This window comes from Periplaneta americana, chromosome 14 (assembly GCF_040183065.1).
Source record: "Periplaneta americana isolate PAMFEO1 chromosome 14, P.americana_PAMFEO1_priV1, whole genome shotgun sequence".
NCBI classification, from domain to species: Eukaryota; Metazoa; Arthropoda; class Insecta; order Blattodea; family Blattidae; genus Periplaneta; species Periplaneta americana.
In genome coordinates, this window is record NC_091130.1 from 57418347 (window position 1) to 57443519 (window position 25173).

Sequence of the window (25173 nt, forward strand, 5' to 3'; positions counted from 1 at the left end):
AGATCGATGGCATTTAAGTGTACTTAGTTCAAGTTTTGTTTGAACGCACATTGAGATACTGCACATGAGCAGGCAGTTCAGAATCGATTTTGAACCATGCTGGAACAAACCTTTTATTGGCTATAAATTCTTATTGCAGATAATTATTCCGCCACATGATGTCGATCAATATCAACATCATTTCAACATAACAGATATAATATTGAGAACCTGATGTTATTCTGTAACAGAGGTATAAATCCCATGGAAGTTCTGTTCCTTTTATCTCTTTATTTTCATGGTTTGGAACACATTTATCATTTTTCATGTTTATAAATTTACTTATATACATGTTTTATATTATTTCTAGTTCACAGTGCCATACTTAGAGACAGAAGCTGGACGGAATTGTGTTCTAAGGAAGTTTTTCCCAGATGAAATCTTCTGGTCTGCACAGTTTGGTACAGTTGTGGGCAACAGCACCAGCAATAGTAGCAGGGCAGTTACTTGCAGTGAAGTAAATGATGTAATCACCTCTCAGGATGGTGAATGCAGATTTAAGGAAGCTAAGGTAGTTGCATTATTTTCAAATTATTTGTTTATTGATGTAATTGCTTTCAGTATATGAGAAAGGGGAGATTAGGTTTTTGAAGAGAATGTATCGTTTACGTGAATCAATCATCATTTCCATCATCGTCGCCATCGTCATTCACCACCTCATCCTCCACCTATTCCACATCATCATCATCATCATCATCATCATTGTCGCCATTGTCTTCATTTTTTTTTTCAATTCTTGCTCATTGTTATAGCCCCAACAGCAGAATCTTTGTTTTAAGATGCCAGACATAATAATAATTAGTGTTGATAAGGAAGGTCAACAAAAATAAAATTTTCTCGCTTGAACTATAAAGTAATAGTTTCTATATATGTTTTACGAAGTTTAGGTATGTGGAGAATTTAGAGGATGTTCTCAAAATTTTAAATATTTATGATAGCTGAAAAATTATTTGTCAGGGCTGAGTGCAATGGTATTAGATTGCCAAATCAACAACCAAAAGCGTTCGTAGATTATAAGGTTTTTTCAATAATGATGATGATAAATAATAACAAGAATAAGAGTAATAGTAATAATAATGATGATGATGATGATTATGACGGTTCTGATGATGTTTATTATTATTATTATTATTATTATTATTATTATTATTATTATTATTATTATTATTATTGATATGATGATTAAGCTAATGGTAACAGTAATAATGATAATGGTAGTAATAATAATAATAATAATAATAATAATAATAATAATAATAATGTGTATATACACAATGTACTCTGTACCATAGCCATGTGGTCTCAAGTATCATGCCTTAGGCTAGCAATATGGGATAAGCACTGGTTCGAGTCCTCATGAAGAAAGAAATTTTCTAATGAAATTTCTGCGAGTGTATGGGACCAGTGCCCACCCAGCATCCTGATGAATTTATTTTAATTAGTACATAATTAACATAATACCAGTTTATATTGGAGGTACGTGTTTTTTCTGGGTGAAAACAAAGTCAGTTAAGGGGTTAGGTACAGCTTACAGCAGTAACATTTTTGGAAATATTCAACATTTTTTTCCTCCATTACTGTATCTTGGACAATAATGAAAATTGGTATGTGTAAAACACTGTCTTTCTGCTATATGAAAAAAAATATTTTTAAGATTAAAAAAATTTTTTTAAATATATTTTTTCAAAATTGAAAATAGTGGCAGTTTACTGTGCAGTGATGAAGCATTTCCCTCATAACTCATAAACTTGTTAACTTTTTCATGTTCTCTCTCTTTTATTTTATTGCTGAAACTCATGTTTACAATATCATGCTCTTTCAACTACATTCCTTGATAAATAACATTTTTTTTTTATTTTGTGTTAGAAGAAAATACTGATATTTGACTATTTTTTAAAATGAATTTATTTTTTATCAGACAATCTATCAAAGGTAGAGAAGTGATCTTACATCATATTGTAGATATGACATGCATAAATACATACAAAAAATTTCATCACAGAATGTTGGATAGTTTTTTAGTTATGTGGGAAACGCTTCATCACTGCACGGTGGGGGGGGGGGGGATAATTTTTTTTAAATCGTAAAAGTATTTTTTTTTTTTACTTATAGCAGAAGGACAGTGTTTTACACATACTAATTATCATTATTGTACAAGATACAGTAATGAAGGAAAAAAATGTTGAATATTTCCAAAATTTTTACTTGCTGTAAGCTGTACATAATCCCTTAAAGTTATTATTTCTAATATTCTTGGAAAATATATTTTCACATTGATCGGTAATTTCTCAGACTTTGAAAAAGTGGATATGTTGTGAATGTAAAAAGGATTGGCATCTAGAAAATGAAGCATACATATTTATAAATTATTTTGTGAGATATTACAATATTTTGTTATTGTGTTACAGCTTCGGCCACAGCATCCATTTGTCACTGCTAAACTTACAAATTCTATCGATAGCCGAGAGATTCAGACTCTGTTGGCCCATTTCCGAGCGTGTGGGGGTCGAATTACATCAACTCCAGGTTCTCCTGAGCAATCTCTTGTCAACAAGGCACCAACATGGGGCAGCAGTACAACGGGGGATGCAACGAATTTATCTGCAGTTACTAAACAAAACTCATGGCCTGATGCATTGGATCCTGCTAATCATCAACGTCTTGCTGTGCTTTTTTGCAGCTACTCCCATGAGTCGCAAAATGCTCCAGCGTTTTGTGTTAACCCATGGTAAGTTACATTTCGAAACACTGTATTCCTTAAGTATGACACTTTAGAGAAAATTAAACGCAGAATAAATATGGGAAATGCCTGCTACTATTCGGTTGAGAAGTTTTTGTCAATTAGTGTGCTTTCAAACAAATTGAAAGTTAGAATTTATAAAACAGTTACATTATTGGTTGCTTTGTATGGTTGTGAAACTTGGACTTTCACTTTCACTGCAGAGGTTAAAGATGTTTGAGAATAAGATGCTTAGGAAAATATTTGGGGCTAAGAGGGATGAAGTTACAGGAGAATGGAGAAAGTTACACAATGCAGAACTGCACGCATTGTATTCTTTACCTAACGTAATTAGGAATATTAAATCCAGACCTTAGAGACGGACAGGGCATGTAGCACATATGGGTGAATCCAGAAATGTGTATAGAGCATTAGTTGGGAGACCTGAGGGAAAAACCTTTGGGAAGGTCGAGACGTAGATGAGAAGATAATATTAAAATGGATTTGAGGGAAGTGGGATATGATGTAGGGACTGGATTAATCTTGCTCAGGATAGAGACTTTTGGCGGGTTTATGTGAGGGTGGCAATGAATCTCCGGGTTTTCTGAAAGTCATTTGTAATTAAGTATTCTTTAAGTATTGTAAATATTTTTCTTGTTGGTAGAATAGTTCTAGATGCCATAGGTGCTGACTTCTTTTACATACAGTAGCGTGCAAATTAATCTCAACAACGTAATTACTTATGCAAAAACACTCAAACGGGATAAAAAAAGGATCTAAGACATACCTCAGTAATCTATGTGGCCTCCCTTGTTCCTAATAACAGCTCTGAGACGATTTGGCATGGATTCCACTAATTTCCCACAAATATTCATTTCTTCATCGCGAAACCATACACCAATGAGCACAGAAATAATCTTCTCCTTTGTAGAACAATCCATTTTTTGCATTCTTCTTTTGCAAATTGACCACAAGTTCCTAATGGGGTTGATGTCGGGTGAGTTGCCTGGCCTGGGGAGTACCTGAATATTCTTCTTGTTGAAGAATTCTGTAGTTTTTCGAGACATATGGCATGGTGCCAGGTCTTGTTGGAACACACCTCTGCCATCCGGAAATGATTTTTGCAGCTGGGGTACGATTCTGATTTCCAATAAGTGAATATATTTGTCAGAATTCATCATTCCCTTGATAGGTATTAATGCTCCAGGCCCTTCATGTGTAAAACAACCCCAAAACATTACTTTAGGGGGGTATTTGGGAGCTTGTTGGAGATGAGCTGCTGTTACTTTTTTCGGATCCTTTCCGTACGTAAGAAACACGGTGGCCGTGGACCTCGAAATGAGACTCATCGGAAAAAAGTACATTCTTCCAGTCATTCACTGTCCAGTGTTGATGTAATTTTGCCCACATTAAGCGCTTTTTGCACGTAACAGGGGTTAGCAGTTGCTTCTTAATAGGCTTATGAGCCCTTCATCCAGCTTCCAAAAGCCTACGCCGCACTGTTGTGACGTGAATATTCACCCCAGTGGTAGCCATTAACTCGCGGGTTAAGTCGACAGCAGTTAGTCTAGGATTTAATTTACTTTTCCTGACAATTAAACGATCATCTGCAGGTGAAGTCTTCCTTTTCCGGCCAGTTTCATTTTTTCTGGGGTGTGATGAATCCAGTCTCCCTGTATCGTTTTATGATCGAATTAACAGTAGCCAAACCGATATGACATTCTGCAGCAATTTGCCTCTGTGTCATAGAAGAATGCTCTGCTAATGTTATAATTTTAGATCGTTTTCGTGGAGTTGTATCCATTTGTGAAGACGACAGAATGTACACAGGATTGCAGTATTAAGTCTTCAACACAACTGAAATGCTTATAAGTACAAAACAACAGGCAAAAGTCACATATTATAAAAAAAATAATAACGACAGACCTTCAACAATGGAATTACATGTACTACAGATGTCAATTAAAGCGGTATGAGGAGCTGTGAGGCCAACAATGACAGAAAATGTAAAAATATGTCGTGTTCGGATTAATTTGCGTGCTACTGTATTGCGTGGGGGGGGGGCAAGGAACATAATCCTACACAAAATTCTGAGAAAACTTTAATAGCTATTTCTAAAAAAAAAATTCTTTACATATTTTACAGAAAATAACGTCGTCTGATCTGATTTTCCACATAATACCTATGGATTTTGATTAACCCAAGATAGTTGCAAACAGTGGCCCTTATGCACCACCTTTCTCTTCCAGTGCTTCGCTCTCCCTTCTTTGAACCTTGCAACGATGATGAACATGAAGCATTAGTTTCACTGCCACTACTACAACCCAATTTATCATTCTGTTTCCATTAATTGAAATTTTATTTTGGGCTGTTTTCTTTTTTTTAAATTTATCAGTTTTCAATAGACAATCACTGATTGTGATCACTTAACAAACACACCCATGATGACGACCATCACAAAAATGATCACTGAAACTGAATGTTGATGATAATGATTACTCTAAAATTTCGTAACATTCTCCCACATTAGAGAGGAAGAGAGTTAATGGCTTTATTGCCAAGAATTCAGCATTGGCTAACAACAATAAGAACAAAATTTTGCAACACATTTAATTGTTTATGAAAAAATGTTGAACATCAAAAATAATTTTTCTGATATTAGGCAAAAATTTAGTCAAATACGCTATTAATTAAACTGTTAATTCTGTAAATTTATATTTCCGCTTCGTAATACTTATGACCTTTACTGTTCGATTGCAATAGTTGATAGATTTGAAAACATTAGATCACAGACCTTTGCATTATGCATGCGAATCTCAAATGCAGGAGGAAAGAAAGGGGGGACATTGTGAGTGGCATCATTGACATGTTCATTGTGACTGCTGATCTTCTCTGTGGATTTGAAATCATTTTTGGCATATATTCTAGTTCATCTTTCAAACAAATTAATATATTTTTTTTTAACATGAGAAATCTTTCTTTTAAGTTATTTTGTTAATATTTTTGGAGTGGCGACAGCCCTGGCTGTATAAGTTGAGGAGACAAAATGTGCTTTGCTCTCCCTTCCCCCTAAAGTCGATACCTATTCTAGATGCAGATTACTGGTGTGTTAACCTTATGTACTTAGTGATTTAGTTGTGTCTACCTCATTAACATTTGATATTCAATACTATCAATCCATTTCTATATTTTTTCCTTTTTCCTCACTTTTTAAGTAATTTGAAGAAGTCCTTAGAATCTTCGCAACATTGTTAAGAAATGTTTTTTTTCCCCCCTAATTTGATTATGTGAGACGTCTGTGCTTTAACATAACTTATAAGAACATCTGTCCGAAGAAAATGGCCGATAATTTTGTCTGAAGCCCATTCTGGTACAGAATTCTCTTCTATTCCGTAAATCTACGACAAAAATTTCTCATGATTATTACTGTGTATAATAACTATTTATTTGTATTATAAATGCCTGGATTCTTTTTTTTTTATATCAAGTGCGGAATGGTGATTTCCATTATAAATTATAAGTAAACTAGAGTTCGTCTTCTTTCTTTGAACAGGATTGTATACATGGATTTCTATGGGCACAATGACATTCCTTTGGGCAGCTTCCTGGAGCGCTATTGTTTTCGTGCTTCTTATGTCTGTCCGTCGGAAACATGCGAAACTCCCATGGTACAACATGTTCGTCGATTTGTTCATGATGTGGGTTGCGTTCATATTGTCTTAAAGGAACTTGACAAACAGATTCCAGATACAGATGGAAATGGAATTGTCATGTGGAGTTGGTGCAGTAAGTGCAAGATGGTGAGTCTTAATTTAAGAATTCCATGGCTGACTGCTATAATAGCAGCAATGACCAAAATGTTGTAATTGTTTATTATAAATACTCAATTTTTTATTTTATTAATGGGAGTCTGTACTGCCTATCCCAGCAATGTAAATTTCATCTAATTTAGGTGCACTTTTCTCAGGACTTACATAAGATACACATTTGAAATTTTTAGGGGTTATTCTTCAAGTATTATTGTATGTAACAGGTTAATATTACGGTTTTTATCTTTTATTACTCTGCTTTACATTGATGGGATGGCTGTACAGACTCTCCTTAAAGCATTGTGTAATTAAGAAATCAACCAAACGTCTACAAATTGGAAAATTTAACTACATTATTTATTAACACTTTTATTATGTGTGGTACAGCTAACTGTGCCTGGATGGATGACTGCTCACACTAACTTTCGTTACAGCATCACTTTCTTCATCAGCTTCACACAAAATGTGAGCCTTTCTCTCCTCTTCTCTGCTTCATGTACAATAATGATAGGAACAATGGATAGCAGATCATGTTGAAGGTGTGTCTGTTCAGGTATTGCCGTGTCAATTTGATTGCAGAGTGTGTTCCTTTGCCAGCGCATTTTTGTAAACGATCTGTCTTTTAGGCTGTGACTTGAGAAATTACATTATGGCAACAGTTCACGGGAAAATAAATGGTCGCAGGAAAAATGTATTTTATTGGAAATAGGAAATTTTTGGACATACAGGGAGTTCTACTTTTCCTTGTCCATCTACTATTTCTAGTCATCCATGGTAATAGATGTTTGAATGTTTGTCATCAAATGTGTAGCCTGAGAAGTATGATTGTGATTAACTTGGTTTAAATATTTTTTCTTCTTTATCCATATTATCTAAATCTGTATATTTTGGTTCATTAGTTCTGTTAAATAAAATGTTTATAATGTTCAGGATTACTTGGATAATTATTTAATTTAATTTTTATCTGTAACCCACTATATTCCAAAGTTATTCTGTTTTATAGTACACTGTAAATGTTCTTATGTATTTTTATTGTGTAAATTTTTCCTTATTGACTTAATCTACTGCAATTATTGTATTTCTGAATGGTTGTAATAAAATAAATTAAAATTTAATTAAATGTAATATATTTATCTTGATTTTGGGCAGGTGTCACCAGTAGTTCCAATGTCCGCAGACACTTGGTCTCTCTCATTTGCCAAGTATCTGGAGCTGCGCTTCCATGGTGGCATATACAGACGTCGTGGACAAGAAGGCACAGTCTGCCCACATTCTCTACATCATGAGCATTATCAGTATTTTGGGATGCAGAATATTGTTGCATCATTCAAGTATGTATTTAACTGAAGGTGTTACAATAGAGAGATAGTTTTCTGTATCATGGTTTACAGCCGAAATGTTTTTCTGAATGAGCATAACAATAAAAAATTGTTGCAGGTATACCAGTATTACTCTGTGGGACATATCGTTGCCTCCACCTCTTATTGCCACGTATTATGATCCACAGCAACAGTCTAATGTTATAGAAGAAATTAAACTTCTTGCTCTGAAGGGTTATGAAGTGTACAGTTGTATATTAGAAAAACTTTGCTCCCTGGGAACGGAATTGGATGGTATGTATATGATATTGTTTTTGCATTTGACTACTAGTTTTATATAACCTGAGCGGTAAAGGAATTGTGTATTCATTGCATGTTCTTTTATGATTGTGATTAGCTTGGTTTAAATATTTTTTATTCTTTATCCATATTATCTAAATCTGTATATTTTGCTTCATTAATAGGTATTGCTTCAATGAAACAGCAATTGCAGAAAGAGCAAGTACATTTTAAATCTTGTATTGAAGAGATTCAGTTAAAACTTACGTCACCGACGCTAGAAGCAAAAAAATTGGAGGGTCAAGTTGCAGAAAAAGGTAAAAATTTGAATAATTTATCTTTTCTTTCTGTGATCCCTAAAGGTTTACTGTGCTTCTTTTCTGTATTGTTTTCTCCATTGCCTCTTAGAGATCTCTGCAATCTTAGAAGATATCTGCAGACACATCTGCAGTGTTAAACGAGACCACATCTAGACATTTGTCCACAAAGGTCATGAGTTCTTTATGTGCCATAAATCTTCGACAGGAGACCTATAGTGTTACTCGATTCCAAACTGTTTATCACCCGATAAAAATCCATTTTATTCTACTACTTTGAGCCCACGAAAAAATACAATACATTAATAACTCTTAAAGGATTAAATTAAATTAATAACGAAGAGAGATTCACAAATTGAAGCTGTTATACAAGACGCATTTCGAAAGCAAAGATCAGTAGATCATTAAGAAAAACGAATAAGGATAAAAATATGTTGTTGTTGTTTTCTAATGCCAGGCGTTTGACAATAAAGTAATTTGACCTCTTGCACTCCAATATTTTTCAAAGATATTATCATGACTAGCCACTGAAGCACAGATTTTGAGGTGTTCCGAATCCATTTCTTGGTTTGAGTTGCACAATGGGCAGTTAGGGGACTGATATATTCCAATTCTATGCAGGTGTTTGGCCAAACAATCATGGCCTGTTGCCAATCTAAATGCAGCTACAGACGATTTTCGTGGTAAATCAGGAATTAACTGTGGATTTTGATGCAGAGAGTTCCATTTTTTCCCTTGGGATTGAGTTATCAAATTTTGTTTGTTGAAGTCTAAGTATGTAGATTTAATAAATCTCTTCACAGAGTAATACGTAGACTTAGTAACAGGTCTGTAAGTAGCAGTGCTGCCCTTCTTTGCTAAAGCATCCGCATTCTCGTTTCCCAGGATTCCACAATGGGATGGTATCCATTGGAATACAATTCTTTTATTGAGTGATATTAATTGAGAGAGCATTTTAGTTATTTCTGCTGTTTGAGATGAAGGTGTGTGTTTAGAGACGATTGATAGAATAGCTGCTTTGGAGTCTAACAATATAACTGCATTCCTAAATTTATTGATGTGACATAGAAGATTCCTGAGACATTCACTTATTGCAATGATTTCACCATCAAAACTTGTTGTTCCATATCCAAGAGATCTATAAAGTGAGAAGAGACAGCACGTAACACCTGCACCGGCACCTTTTTCTCTGGAGATCAAGGATCCGTCGGTGTATAAATGAAGCCAGTTTTGTGGAGGGTACCTAATATTAATTGTCTCTAAAGACAATTGTTTCAGTATTTCAGTGTTTACTTCTGATTTCAGTATTTCTTCTGTTAAATTTAGATTATATTCTATATTTAATAGAGTTAAAGGGTTTGGTTTAATTTGTAAGTTTTCTTTTAAATTCGGGATATTGATTTTCTGTTTTAATTCTTGAACAATGGATATGAAACTTTTTTGAGTTTTCAATCTACAAAGAGGACTATATGAATGCCAATTGTTACCTGGTAATCTGATAAGTTTTTCATATTGAATCAGTGCTTTTTCTTCTATTGTCATTCTGATGCTGTTAATATTAGTGAGGAATCTCATAGAATCTATTGGCGTTGTTTTGATTCCACCAGTAATGAGTCTGAGAGCTTGGTTTTGAACATATTCTATGTCGTTTATGAAAGGTGAAGTAATTAAAATTTCTCCGCAGTTTGTCAGCACTGGCTGTATAAACGTTTTGTATGTAGTGTTCAAAGTATTCCTAGAGCATCCCCATTTCTTTCCTGCTAGTCTTTTTAGAAGGGAGAATCTTTTACGAGCTTTTTCAGAAATGTATTTCAAATGGTTGCTCCATGTCAACTTATTATCGAAAATAACTCCAAGATATTTGGATTCATAAGTCCTAGGAAGGTGTTGGCCATTGTATTGGATATTGAATTCTCTTTCTTTTTTACCGAGTGAAAATATTTGGTAGTTACTTTTGCTTAAATTGAGTGTCATCAAATTTGATGTATTCCATTCATGTAGTTGATTTAGAGCTTTAAGAGCAGAATTTTGAATCTTGTCTCTATGTCTGTAAGATCCGGAAGTCCACAAAACTATATCATCTGCAAATAGTGCTGTTTTCATATTTGATTCGTCTAATAGGGAGGGTAAGTCATTTATATAAATATTGAATAAAGTTGTGTTGAGGACAGCGCCCTGAGGTAGACCTCGATATGTTTGTCTGTAACTAGAAAGTGAGTTATTGAATTTAGTGGCAATGAATCTTTGACTAAGGAATTCTGATATCCATCTGAACATATTGCTGGAGATACCTAATTTCTGGAGTTTTAGTAATAATTTATTTCTCCAAACAGAGTCATATGCTAACTGAAAGTCAATAAATATTGCCAAGGTATCTTCTTTCTTGTTAAAACTGTCTTTTATTTCTTGGCCGAGGCGTATAACTTGTTCATTGGTAGAGTGTAGTTGTCGAAAACCGGCTTGTCTTGGTAATAAAAGATTTTGGGATTCTAAATACCAAGTTAATCTGTTGGAGATCATGGACTCCATGGTTTTTGCTATCATGCTTAATAGTGCTATTGGTCGATAACTATTAACATCATGAGCAGGTTTCCCTTTTTTGTGAATTGGTACAATGATTGCTTTTTTCCAAGCTGCAGAAATTGAGGTGTTCCATGATAAATTGAAAGTGGATAAAAGTACAGACTTGTCTTTTTCCCCCCGATATTTAAAAAATTCGGAATGAATGTTGTCGGGGCCAGGAGATTTCTTGGGTTTTAAATTTTGTATAGCTAGAGTTAATTCTTTGGAAGTAAAATTTTTATGAAATATTTCAGGTTTTGTACTAGTAATATTGTTTTTATTATTTTTATGTAATTCTCTTTTGATAAATTTGTCAATTTTTTTTTTATATTGGGATGTAATCTGTGAGAGTTTGAGAAGTGTTTATTAAATGCGTTTGCTATATCTCTACTATCTGTTAGTGTTTTGTTATTATGAATAATAGGTTGGCTAGTATTTTCCTGTGTATTGGAAATATTCTTCAGAAATTTATATGTTTTAGTGCTATCAGTTCTGTAATTAATATTTTCAATAAATTTATTGAAACTGTTCTTTTTTGCTGTTATGATTGCTTTTTTAAGAATGGCAGTCTTCTTCCTCCAATCTTGAGTATCTTCTGGTGTTTTGCAATGTTCTGCTTTGGTTCTTTCTTTATCTCTATCTTGTTTCAATAAATTCAGGTTTTCTGTCCAGAATGGGGTGTATTTTTTTGGTTTGCCTCGTGGAATGTGCTTTTTTGCAATTTTAAGAAGAGATTCACAGAAATATTTGTTCAATCTATCTGAGTTTATATTTTCCATTAGTGGTGTGTTGACCTTGAGGTGTTCGTCGAGTTCTGTTGTAAATAGTTTCCAATTCGCTTTCTTAAAGTTCCATGTTGTTTTGTTATTGTAGGGTGCCTGTCTTCGGTTTTGGTGGAGATGGATAGAAGCAATGATGACTCTATGGCCAGATCCAGGGTCTTCAATTATTTTTTTCTTGGTTTCGTGATGGATATCTGATGTTACTAGTAATAAGTCTGGATTTGTACCAGAACCAGAATAATGGATGAAAGTAGGGGGATCTTCTTTTCTGTAGACAAGTTCTGCGGTTGTAGTATTTAGGAGGTCCATGATCATTTTTCCAGGTTGGTTTACATTATCGTAGCCCCAAAGTTGGGAGTGGGCGTTAAAGTCACCAATTATGATAGTTTTAGGTTGTATATCAAACAAAGTTAGATCAAGGGGATTATTAGGTGGGTTATAGGCACTGTAGATTTTGAAATGTTGTTGATTTTTCCATACTTCAATTTTTATTAGTTCTAATTTGTCTTGATTATCCATTTCTTTTATGATTTGAAAGTTTGTAATTAATTTCTTTGATGTACCTGCGAGAATTCCACTACTGATCTGTCTACCTTTGGGTAACAGTTTCATATTAAAACCTTTAAAATTAAAATATTTTAATTGGTCAGCATTAAGATTTGCTTCTTGGATAAGGAAGATATCTATATTATTATCTGAGAGTATATTGGCTAGTTCAGTCTTCTTGGCTGATGTTATACCGCCAGCATTCCATTGTAAGATGTTTAGTTGATTCTGTACCATTAAAGTAGTCCCCGCCCGGAGATCCGATTGGGGGACTATTTTACCTCCGGATAATTTTACCTTAATGGTACTCATTTCATATTGGAGTTAAATGGCAAGTTGTAGCCGATTTAAGTGAACACCATGTTTTAACGTTTTGGTGGCTACTTCATTCACACACAACCCCCAGAATGTCTGGAGGACCACACCTGCTGTTGGTCGACAGGTCCATTGGACCTAGCTGGGAGATCTTGTTGATCACCAGCTTTCCATCCTCAAACCACTGGAGGGCGATTTTAGTGCCATAGCAGGTCAGCACTAGGAACAGAAAAGTAGAAAGAGGAGGAAGGAAAGGGAAATGAACCCCTAGGCCTCGAATGCTCTAATGCCGTTGGGGTCGAAGAAAGTAAGAGTTCAGTCAGAGGACTGGATAGGAAAGGGTAAAGAGGAAATTAGTTATTGGATAGAGGAAAATTATATCAAATTCAGTCATTAACTCATCAAGCTGACCAGTGCTAATGGATGAGTAGCCCCACCCTTTAGTTCAGCTCGTAAAATTATGCTTACTAACAGCTGCACCACGGGAAGGTAGGGATGGGACATTGGGTATTTGTCCAGGTTGGTTCCTTAAAGCCTTCAATGGGAAGGATTATTGGCTCTCCCCCCTGTATCCGACAGATACCCTTTTGCAGCCAGGATAAAAATATATGTATATCCATTTTACTTTCTTATAGTCACCATTTTTTTGCAAACACTTCTTGTACTAGAATACCAGTTCTTTTTATTGCCTTGTGCATAGAAATGTAATGCTTAAGATGTCAGCCACTTCAACACAGCTGCTTCCAACTCCTCACTCTTATGGAAGCATTGAGAACAAAGCCAGTTCTTGAGATGATGGGAAAGGTGGAAATGACTTGGTGTGAGAACTAGGCTATACAGGTTCCTACTTGGAATTGCTGAGCTTTTTTGCGCTGTTCATGCTGCAGTGTATGGACTGTGGGCTTGCATTGGTATGAAGAACGACATCAAAATTCTACTTTTACAGTACCTACATGGCTTTCCCAGGTGATGATGGTATTTGTTATGATCACTTATTGTCACCTTTAGTGAACTTTATTTTCGTCTTGTCAACAGTAATGATACCCATCAGTGGGGAAGTGTGAATCTAACAAGTACACTTCACTAGCTGCTGAGGGCACCACATCTAGTTGGCTTTCCATATAGAGATCGTTACTTCATTATTCAATGTCATATTCCTTACCATAGATAGCGCTATTTTTTATGCACATACACAGTCTGTGAATTAGAACCATGCTGTCTTAACGATACTGGGTTTTCAGTTCAAAGTGTGTCATGGCTCGCTGTATGCCATCATGTGGCTAGTCGATGAGCCTAGAGAATTCAATCTTCCTACACTTCCGCAGAGGTGTATTACTTATGTGCCAGAGAAGTTGCCTAGCAAGTATGGCGTTCATTCAGAAGAGTACTTACCGATACGTACGGTAACGCCGGTAGTGGCAGGAATGTGAACTGTTTTGAAACATGTACTGAGGTGAGTTTTTTCTTACTGTCGGGATATGGGGAGAGGGTTAAGACAATTACTTACGTATTTGTTGACATTAACTTGGACAGTCAACATGGACACGGAGCATTTGATTTGTGTTGTGGAATGTTGCCGTATGCAACCGATGATAACAAATACCCTGCATACGACTTGGCCGTGCAAAAGACAGTTCGAAAGAGGTTATGGTAGCACACAGACAGTGCAGACTGCCATCTGTTGCTACGACGTTCAAGTTATACCGTACATGTTCTCAAGTTCAGATTGAACGCCTTGATTAATAGGCAACTTCTCTGACACAAAAGCTGAAACTTGCTTCAAATCGCTGACTCATCAACAGTGACGTCATGACACACTTTGAAATGAACACCCAGTAGTGGATTTCACGTAAGATTATTTCCTAAAAAGCTGATTTGATCATTTTTTCAATGTTACCATCTGTTACCAGATATCAGCAAAGAAGATAAAATTACAATGCTATGTACTGAAACAATAGTAATAATAATATTAATTAATTAATGATTGATTTACAGTAGACCCTCATTATTTGAAATCAGATAAACTGAACACTCAATTAAACGAAAACTCTTCGATCCCAGGTGAATTAATAGAGAAAAATCCATTGCTTAAACCGAATTTTGGATAAACCGTAGTACGAACTGAAATTTTGTCCCCTCAGTGCATATTTCATAAATTATTTCTCAGCTAAACCGAACATACTGCATAGTGTACAGGAGTGTTTCGTCTTTCGGAGCTTTAAGGGCTTCGACAACATTAATATATATATTATGTGGAGACTAAGAGGAAGGCGAAAAAAGAGAGAAGATTGGAAAATGCTGGGTTTACAGTGAAGGACCTGCTCTTGGGCAGAAAATTATGGATGAATGAATTAATACCTTACTTCATATTGTTGTTTAGTCAACTGTCCGAAGACAGGTTTGAACCTCATAAATAACACCAATAAGGCATTACTCATGAGGCAACTAGGCCAGAAGTTAATGGGGTAGGGTGGCCAGTTCCTTTCCCCCTCCAATGCATACATCGCCGATTAGCTACATATTCCACTAATCAGACTTCAGATGCATACAAAACAATTGTTTTTCCTCTGACATATATTGTCAAGTGAGATGTACTGCGTAATAATAGATATAGGCTTACATATCAGTCAGAACATCAATCAGAGGAATACTTCATATTGTAGATATTAAATAGTGTGTGCTAAGTATTTTACCTTGGTCATTGCAAATGGCAAGCATCATTGCTTTCTGATATGCATATACTTCTTAGACTTCTGCTACTGCTGCAATGTAGTTATTTGTTGCTTGCAGAATTCAATACGAGTCCGTGACTGACATGGGTGCAGTTCTTCCTTTCTGTGAAGTCAGTAATTCAAAGTCATACTTTGTTTCAGATGTGCAACAGTTGATGTGGCATATTGAGGACTCTGTCGTGCAGCTAAAACGATTTATTGCTGATGAGGTTGTTACGTGGAATGCTAAGATACAGGATCTTGCACTGCATTCCAAACGGAGAGATGAGAAGCACCGGAAAAGTGAAGGAGGCAAGCCCTCAGCTCCAACTACAAGCCATTCACTCGAATATGATAGAGTAAGTTGGTGCAGTGTGACTGCTAACAGATTAATGTAAATCAAGATGTATGGGAGTCCAACCTTTCTGCTCGTTTTTCTTTACTGATAGGTGTCTAGTAACAGCACACACTTGCTGGACGAATTGGTAGTTGAGGTAACGCCAGCTGGCACTTCATCTGTGCAGTGGGAGGATACCAGCAGCTGCTCTGAGGGGCGGGAGGATATGAGTCCTACTTCTCCAGAACCAGTAAGAAATTGTTTATTTTTATATTCTTTTGGCGTAGAATACGTCTTTCTCCTCACTAGGTATGGGGAAGTAACTTGGGAATTGACGTCACGTAAAATTACGAGGGAGGATCGAAAAGTAACGCACAACAACTTTTTGTGGCAACGTATTTAATAGGTAAGCAAAATGAAATAATGCAGAAAAAAACTGCAGATTTTACCTATTTTTCAACACAGGAACCAAGTCTCTTGATGCATTTCCCCTATCGTGACACCAGATTCAGTACACCTCGTTCATAAAACTCTGTTTTCTGGGCGTATAACCACCTCCGCAAGACTAATTTCATTTCTTCATCCAAACCAAAGTGTTGGCCTCCTAGGAATTTTTTCATTGTTCCAAAGAGGTGAAACTCAGATGTTGCGAGGTCTGGGCTGTAGGGTGGGTGACTGCTGCCTCAATGCCTCTGACATTGGGTGGTGTTCAAGCGGTCACTGGTCGGCCGGAACATGCTTCGTCGGTAAGAACCTGCACCACCTGGAAATGTTGCTACGGTCCAGACAATCAGTACCATACACCTCTAACATTTCCGTGTGGATTTCACTCGGTCTATTTTGTTTTGCTCAGAAGAAACAGACTACAGCTCGTTGCTTTTCACAAGTAGATGATGCTAGCACACGTTCCATCTTTACTCAGTAGTTTCACGCTCGTTCCACCAGGGTGACACCTAATCGAGCCATTGCTGTCTGTAGCACAATATTCAAACTATCTGCCAACTTTGAATGTGCTAAGCAAAATAGTATACCATAAAGAAATTGTTGTGCATTACTTTCCGATCCTCCATAGTACAACCCCCTCTTGCCTTATTCTCTTTATATTCCCCTTGATATCCCGTGCTTCTATTCCCATTGTTCTCCTTGTATTCCCCTTGTTCTCCTCGTATTTCTTTTGATATCTTTGTTTTCTCCTTGTTCTTCTTGCATTATATTCCCCTTGTTCCCCTCATTCTATTTGTTTTTTCCTTATTCTCCTTGCCGTCACCTTGTGCTCATTGTATTCCCCTTATTCTCCTTGTATTTTCCTCTCGTATTCCCTTATTCTCCTTTATTGCCTTTGTTTTCCTAGTCTTTCTCTTGTTCATCTTCTCTTCCACTTGATCTCCGTGTATTCCCCTTGTTCTCCTTGTATTCCCCTAGAATGTGACTGTTTTCATAGCCCTTATTCTTGCATTCCCCTTGTTCTCTTTGTTGTTCCCTTGTTCTCCTTTTTTGACAATGCCTTGATCTGCAGAGGTCATTTAACACTCAACACTTGTGAAGTAAGTGATTATGTTTGGGTGATTAGAAATGAAATAAAGGAAGAGTTTTCTTGATTTGCATTAAATGTGTACTGTGATACTTACCCAGAAAATACCCAGAAAATAGAAGAAAATCACAAAATAATCATGGTTTTTGGACTGTGGTTCACTTTAATATCCAAAGATAGAACACTAAAGTGCGACTAAAGTGGTCCACAAATTACCAGAGACGAGAGTTGTGTAGAATGTAAAACTTTCCAAATTTCATTTTGTCAAAAATAATGTATTCAAGAAAAGAAGCACTGAGATGTTTTGTGTATAGGGTGCTGCGACAGTTTTCATAGCATTCTACTAGGATAAATAAAAAATTTAAATCTGCAGCACATCAGCTCTTTAAAAGCCAGGGGTGACCAGCTGACTGTTGGCCTTACATCCACGTGCTACTGATGTATAGTGCGTATTTTGTTATTTTTTGTGCATATAGTCTGGTTTTCAAGGGCATATATGTTTGCATATTTTTCAACTTTTTAGTGCATATGATTCCTCCCTCTATTTATAACATACACTTTTTGAGAAATAATAATTGCGATATGGAAATTAAGGTTTGTAAGCGTTTCTAGTTGTCCATTGTGAATTGAGACTTGATGTCCCCATTTCGGAACTACTTGCAAGTTCCATCTTCTAGATAAGCAGATAGATATTTATGGAGGTTGCGAAAATCACGACATAATAGATATAGAATAGATTTATACTAATATTTACGAATTAAGTGATTCTGATTAATAATATGCGGATAAAACAATTGCGACAAATCGCGAAATAGAGTTCTAATAGCGAAATATGAACACATTCGCGAATTATTACTATTACGTCGTTTTATAGCGAATTTTATATTCCGAGTTTTTTCGGATTTTTTTTTTTACTTGAATTTGTTATATATCCAAGTAGGCTACATGACATGGTATTCCAGGTGTTCTGATTACGTTAGTGAACTCAAAAGATGGAGAATTCAACATTTCATTATTAATTTGTAGGTGTTAATTTGAGGGCTGCAAATTTTTTTCGTTTTTAATGACTGTGTGTTAAATAAGGTCTTAATCCAACAAATATTATCTGTTGGATACCGCATCTTTACCAGAATCCAACGAACCTTTAATGTTAATTATTTGGAAAGTAATATTCATACTGAGTTAATACTCCAGTTCCAAAATAATTATATTTTCCAAAATTTCCATTAATCTCCGCCAAGAGTAAAAATCAATCTCCAACAATGTCTGCCGACACGAATATTAAAAAAACACAAATGATAAAATTAATTTCCATAAATACTTGTCCTTTTAGATAAGGTAGCCCGAAATTGAAAAATCATCTACTCTCTAGGGTCCCTTACGTTTGACTAATCCTATTTGAAGCTCTCATGGTCATTGGAGCCACTTGCTTGGATTAGCTAGGCATAATGGGTGATTCTTCTGGTCCTGGGCTATATTATCTCAATGATGGAATCTGCAATTAGTTAAAAAAATTTTGGAGATATTAAATCTAAGAACAAGTGGAAAACTCAAAGCTCTCTTTGTAAACTAATATGATAATGTTTGTAAAATAAATGGACAAAGTAGAATTATAGACCATGTTCTAGAGAAATTGTTTTATATAAAAATGAGAACACATATTGCATGATGTGTGGCCTTATAAACTACCTGTGGGCTACTATAAAAATTAAAGAGAAAATGTAATAGAGTACTTCTCTCTTAATCCTGTTATTACTTAATTAATGTGCCAAATTCAATAATGTTATCTTGTAGGTGGGAGGTGCAACAATTCTGGATTCGACAGAGTTGCTTCATACAAGTGACACTGTTAGCTCAGGTCCAGGCCAAGATACTAGCTTGAATTCCCATGTGGATATTAGTCAGGCTGCATCTGTTGTTGCTGATCAGCCATCATCAACTGAACAAGCAGATGTCACTCATTGTAAGTGAATATATAAGGTAATGTGTTTGTGATTGTGACGAAAATGAGTGGTTCTACAGTACTTATTCTAGAACCGTCACAGGCCATGGCTTTCTTAGGTGTATAGACGTAGTCATTGTATTACTCGTAATTATTTCGTTACATGAAATAATCTGTGAATTCCTTTCCATCAGGTCAAGATGAATCTCATACTCAGAATTCAGAATTGGTGGCATCTCAGAGTAGAAGTTTTGTGTCTGGATCACCCCGAGGTCACGTGAGATCGTATTCAGATGGTACACCGACTGTGGTGGATGAGCATGATGCAAGACACTCACACCACTCGGACAAAAAGAGTGTGAAAACCATCCTTTCACATCTGTTGCCGGCATCCATAGTTATAGCACCAATTCAAGTATGTTTATATAACATTTACTGAAAATTATGTGTATAAGTAAAATATGACAATCTTTGAATATCTCACCACTCAGACAAAAAGAGTGTGAAAACCATCCTTTCACGTCTGTTGCCGGCATCCATCGTTATAGCACCAATTCAGGTATGTTTATATAACATTTACTGAAAATTATGTGTATAAGTAAAATATGATAATCTTTGAATATCTGGCTGCTTGACCAACACACAAGGAAAGATGTTATTCATGGCATTACTAAAAAGTTACTTTTCAGAGTTATTTTTAGACCACTCACTTTCTAAAACCAATTTTGTATTTAGTAATTTCTCTTCTGGACGGAGCCCTCTATTTTCTTGATGTACCAGTACTGTGTTATCTTATTCATGTTGATCTGTTAGGGTGTACAGTTACGTCACTCAATACAAAATTAATCATGCCACGCATGTACATACATCATATAGATCAGGGATGCCAAAAATGTGCTACAATTGTGGCACACGTCACAAGCTGGAATACATTACTCATCCCTTCCTTTACCCCCACACATAATTGGATATGGTAGGGGAAGAGGAAATATGTATTCAGTATGGTTGCATACGTCACAGATACGTAATTCAAGGCAAGGGGATTGTGGACGGGGAACAAACTCTTTCACCAAGCTTCCACCCTCTCTTCCCTAGTTCTGCAACCCTGATATAGACGAATACACAGATACAGAGGCTTATATAAACAGACACAGAAAATGAGAGAGAGTCACTTATAGATATAGAGACACAAAGAGAAAAGCACACAGCTCCAGACACACATAGACACACAAAAATACACAGAAACAGGCATACACACAAATACAGAGAAAAACACACACATGCATTTTAAAGTGAGACAAAGACATATGCATGCATGCACTGGCATGCGTCAAGACATGCAGCAGGAAAGACAAGGTGACTGAAACATATTGCAAGATAAAGGACATTACACAAACTATTTGTATTTCGAACAACCCACACACCAACCATAGGTGCACACGTTGCTGATAACAGAGTACTGACTAAGGCATGATACAAAGACACAGCATGTTGACATAGTTCAGACCTGAGATTCAAATTCCCTGGTGAGCGAAACAATTCATAATATAGCTTGGTCACATACACACGATCATTGATGAATCCCCAGAAAAAGAAGTTCAAGGAGTCAAATCAGGTGATCGTGGAGGCCAACAGATTGGATCTCTGCGACCGATCCACCTGCCTGGAAACACTTCGTCTATGGAATAAACGCTTAATTTGAGCGACACTGTTTCCAAGTTCAAACTAGGCAGCAAATTTTCTCTTCTGCAATAACATTAAACAGCTGCATGGCATTTTATCATTCCAGTCTATCACAACAATGTGTACAGGCATGGCCATGTGCCATTATCCTTGGCATATAGAAGGCCATGCTCCAAGTCATTTTAAGCTGGCATCAAATGCACATTACACATGTGTAAGTAGCTTCCTCTGGCGGCTGGGGGAGAGGATGTTTGTTTCCAAATCGACTGTATGGTACTGGGAAGGGTTCTTTCTCGTGAGGATGAACATCATTTCAAAAAATTATCCAAAATAGTTGATTTTTCCGTAGACTCGTTACTTATGAAAGTCTTTGTATACTTGATTTTCATTGGGATGCTAATGTAATTATTATTTTCAGAGTCCACTGAGTCCACAGGAACATCATCTTGCTCCTACTGGGTGTTCTGTTCCGGTTGTTGTATATGAGAACGAGCCATCATCCATCATTGCCTATGCTCTGAGCTCCCAGGAGTACCAACGTAAACTGGATGAAATGCTAACAAAGAGATTGTCCAATAGCGAGCAGGCAACTCCAAGGTACTTCCATGTGATATTTATATCGAAAGGAGAATTTATTTCCATATTGCCACTATATCCAGAATGATCACTCACACCCATAATACCATGTTTATTTATTGCAAGCTTACACATTTTATTCTAAAGGCTCTACTTCCGTGCAGTGTGGTGCCTGTCCCACCTAAGTATAACTGGTACCTTGGCCCAGGGCTAATGCAGTTGGAGCATGAGGCTAATAACCCGTTTTACTTATTGCTGGGATTAAGAATGCATGGGTATTTACCTGCGTGCCCAAGGTTATATTGAGGCATAATTGCTGGATAGAATAGATGACTCACTAAGCAGATTTCATGGTATTAAAACAAAGAAGTGCAGCTATGCTATTTGGGTTGTCACAGCTTACGTACTCAAATTAGTCTTTATATTGGACTGAGAACAGAAATCAGGACAAGGTTCAGAAGCAGACTTCCTGAAAAATTTGCAGTAAAATCTAATATGTGGCATTTAATTTACTATTTATATTATAATTTCCTTTTATCCTGTGTATTGTGAGTCCCTATCACCATGGCATGGCACGTCCCCAGGTTGCAGATAGATGAGACAGCCTCCAGATATGGAGGATAGCTGCGAATATATTGAATAAGCAGTCGTGGACAGCCGATAAGGGATGGTCCTCCAGCTTGGGGATTGGGCGAAGGGCTAACAACCCATCACCGTAAAAAACAGCTTGTTACGAAACCAGTGGATATGAGGGAGGTGACATATGATGGTAGGGACTGGATTAATCTTGCTCAAGATAGGGACTGATAGCAGGCTTATGTGAGGGCGGCAATGAACCTCCGGGTTCCTTAAAAGCTATAAGTAAGTAGGAGTATTTAATATTAAAATTTACTCTCTGTTATAAAATTTAATAATTATGGCAGGGAGGAAATTATTTTCATTTTTTCGGAAGCATTTCTATTAAGGTGTTAGGTACAGCTTACAGCAGTAAAGTTTTGGAAATATTCAGTATTTCTTTCCTCCATTACTGTATCTTTTATAATAATGAAAATTACTGTGTGTAAAACACTGGCCTTCTGCTATATCAAAAAATTAATTTTACAATTTAAAAAAAATTATTTATATATATTTTTTTTTTCAAAATTTAAAATGGTGGCAGTTCACTGTGCAGTGACGAAGCGTTTCCCTCATAACTCATAAACTTGTTAAATTTTTCATGTTCTTTCTCTTTTATTTTATTGTTGAAACTCATGTTTACAATATCATGCTCTTTCAACTACATTCCTTAATAAATAATATATATATATTTTTATTTTGTGTTAGAAGAAAATACTGATATTTGCCAGTTTTTAAAATGAATTTATTTTTTATCACACAATCTATCAAAGGTAGAGAAGTGATTTTGCATCATATTGTAGATATGATATGCATAAATACACACAAAAAATTTCATCACAGAATGTTGGATAGTTTTTTAGTTATGAGGGAAACACTTCATCACTGCACAGTGAACTGCCATCATTTTGAATTTCGAAAAAAATATAAAAAATATATTTTTTTTAATCGTAAAAATATTTGGACAGTGTTTTACACATACCAATTTTCATTATTGTACAAGATACAGTAATGGGGGAAAAAAATGTTGAATATTTCTAAAAATTTTACTGCTGTAAGCTGTACCTAACCCCTTAAAAAATCAAGTGAACATAAAATACGGCATATAGGAATAAATGAACTCTGTCCCTAAGTGAGAGACAGAGGGAAAAATCATTATCAGCTATTTCCTTACCCAGATTTTCTGCTTTATCTGTGAGACTGAAATAGTCTAGGGTGTACTACTGAAATTCAAGACAACTGCAAACTCGATATAACAATTTGAGGGAAGGGATGAAACTCGGGTAACAGTGTTGTAAGAGTACTTGCGTGGTCAAGTGTTTAGTAAGTGGATTTGTGCTTTGAGACTGCCTTCGAGTGTGAGTATAAATCCCACTTGGGCTGATTACCTGCATTAGATTTTTTTTTCGAGGTTTTCTCCAAATGTAAGTTGAATGTCAGGTCAGGTAATCCAGTGGCGAATCCTTGTACTCATCTTGCCAGAAAATGATGTCGTTTCTTTGATGCTAAATAATCGCACAATTTTGTATGTACTGTTAAAAACTGATAAAGAAGTCTTAGGTATCCAATGTTAAAAGAGAGGCTAATACAGGGTAATCCGAAAAAAATGTTAGAATATTTAGAGAGGCGGTAGTATGCATCAAAACAAGAAATAACACTCCTATAAACATGGGTCCTAAAATTAATATCTTCTGAGAAATGCGGAAAATGTTTACCATCAGTGTAAGCGCAGCATATCTTCTACTGTGAGCTCTTTGACAAGAAACAAAACATGCTCCTATTCAACAGATACAACACTATTACATAGTGACAAACGATTGCATTCTGTTTCCTCAGCTCTTTATTGCCAAAGAGCTCACAGTGGAAGATATGCTGCTCTTACAGTGATAGTAAACATTTACTCATTTCTCAGAATATATTAATTTCTGGATCCATATTTGTAGGATTTTTCTTTCTTATTTTGGTGGTTACTACCTTCTCTCTAAATACTGGAACCTTTTTTCAGAACACTCTGTATATTTAAGGCTAGCATAACATTGTAAGGATTGAACTTTTTTGTTATATGAAATTTAAATAACATACTGAATTGTGGATAGAAGAAATCGCCAAATTTGCACCAGCAGTCTGACCTTTCATCAGAGATGTCTGAAGTTCGATCCTTGAGACCTTGTGAGATGTTAAATGATTCTCCTCAGTTTATAAGAAAAGTGTAGAATAGTACCTTTAATGTAAGCGTAGATCACTGTCATTTAACAGTAATCAAGAAAATTAAAATAATAAATAAATAGTGAAACCAAAGTGGTTAATATGGTTGACGTCTCCATCATGTACCGAACATCAGGAGGTATTGGTAACATTTTGAAGGGAATTAAAAATCTGAGTTAGAACAGTGGGGTATGGTTGCTTTTTCTCTGGGCAGCCCTGTACACAAGAGGAAAACAGGCCAGTCCCAGATGGAAAGAGAGGTCAGTGGCTGTGCCGAACCCGTGCAGTTGTCTGAATCTCGTCGTTCTGGGGTTTTGTCTTTCCTTCGAGGTTCCAGCACTTCTAAGTAAGTTGTGGTGTCAATGTTAAACCTTGTAGCTAGCAGGCTTGTAGTGCTTTGTTTTGCTTCTTCTTCTTCAGAGCTGTGAAAATAAAATAATACAGGCAGTCTGATGGAAAAACAGCACTTATTTTCTTATTCATTCTCAAAATTGTTGTGAGAAGTTGTGTTGTCAATTCTGAAAATTTTAAGGACTCTTAAAGCTGTAAGTAGCTTTTTTCTTAATGTGTGAAACATTTATGCTCGAGTGTTAAATGGAGGAAAGTTTCTTCTGATATCACTTGCTTAGCAGTGACAATGAGTTATGTAATGCTATTCTGACGTCACTTGCTTAGCAGATCAGACTCTTGCATTTATATGGTGTTTGCTAGAGGGGCAGACTTACTTTCTTCCTGTTCCTCTTCTCATAGATCTATATTAACTGCTCTCCAGCAAACCAATTTAGATGAAACACAATAATTGTATTGTAAAGATTATACAAGACATAGGTTTCACAAGCAGGGATTATCGATGACACGAATGTGAACGAAACAATTCGATAAGGAA

General features: G+C 35.9%; 1 protein-coding gene across 3 annotated transcripts in view; it reads left to right on the plus strand.

Annotated features, from left to right (window-relative positions):
* fab1 (fab1 kinase) overlaps nt 1-25173 on the plus strand; it is a 111583-nt gene that overhangs the window by 35206 nt on the left and 51204 nt on the right. For 2 of the 3 annotated variants that reach the window (XM_069845321.1, XM_069845320.1), the window contains exons 15-26: nt 350-550; nt 2448-2767; nt 6312-6558; nt 7717-7898; nt 8005-8180; nt 8351-8482; nt 15561-15757; nt 15848-15985; nt 19061-19229; nt 19403-19623; nt 21310-21488; nt 24502-24633. In XM_069845321.1, coding sequence (XP_069701422.1) covers nt 350-550; nt 2448-2767; nt 6312-6558; nt 7717-7898; nt 8005-8180; nt 8351-8482; nt 15561-15757; nt 15848-15985; nt 19061-19229; nt 19403-19623; nt 21310-21488; nt 24502-24633 — 2294 coding nt within the window. The remainder of the gene's footprint in view (nt 1-349; nt 551-2447; nt 2768-6311; nt 6559-7716; nt 7899-8004; nt 8181-8350; nt 8483-15560; nt 15758-15847; nt 15986-19060; nt 19230-19402; nt 19624-21309; nt 21489-24501; nt 24634-25173) is intronic. The other variant, XM_069845322.1, reaches the window with a different exon arrangement.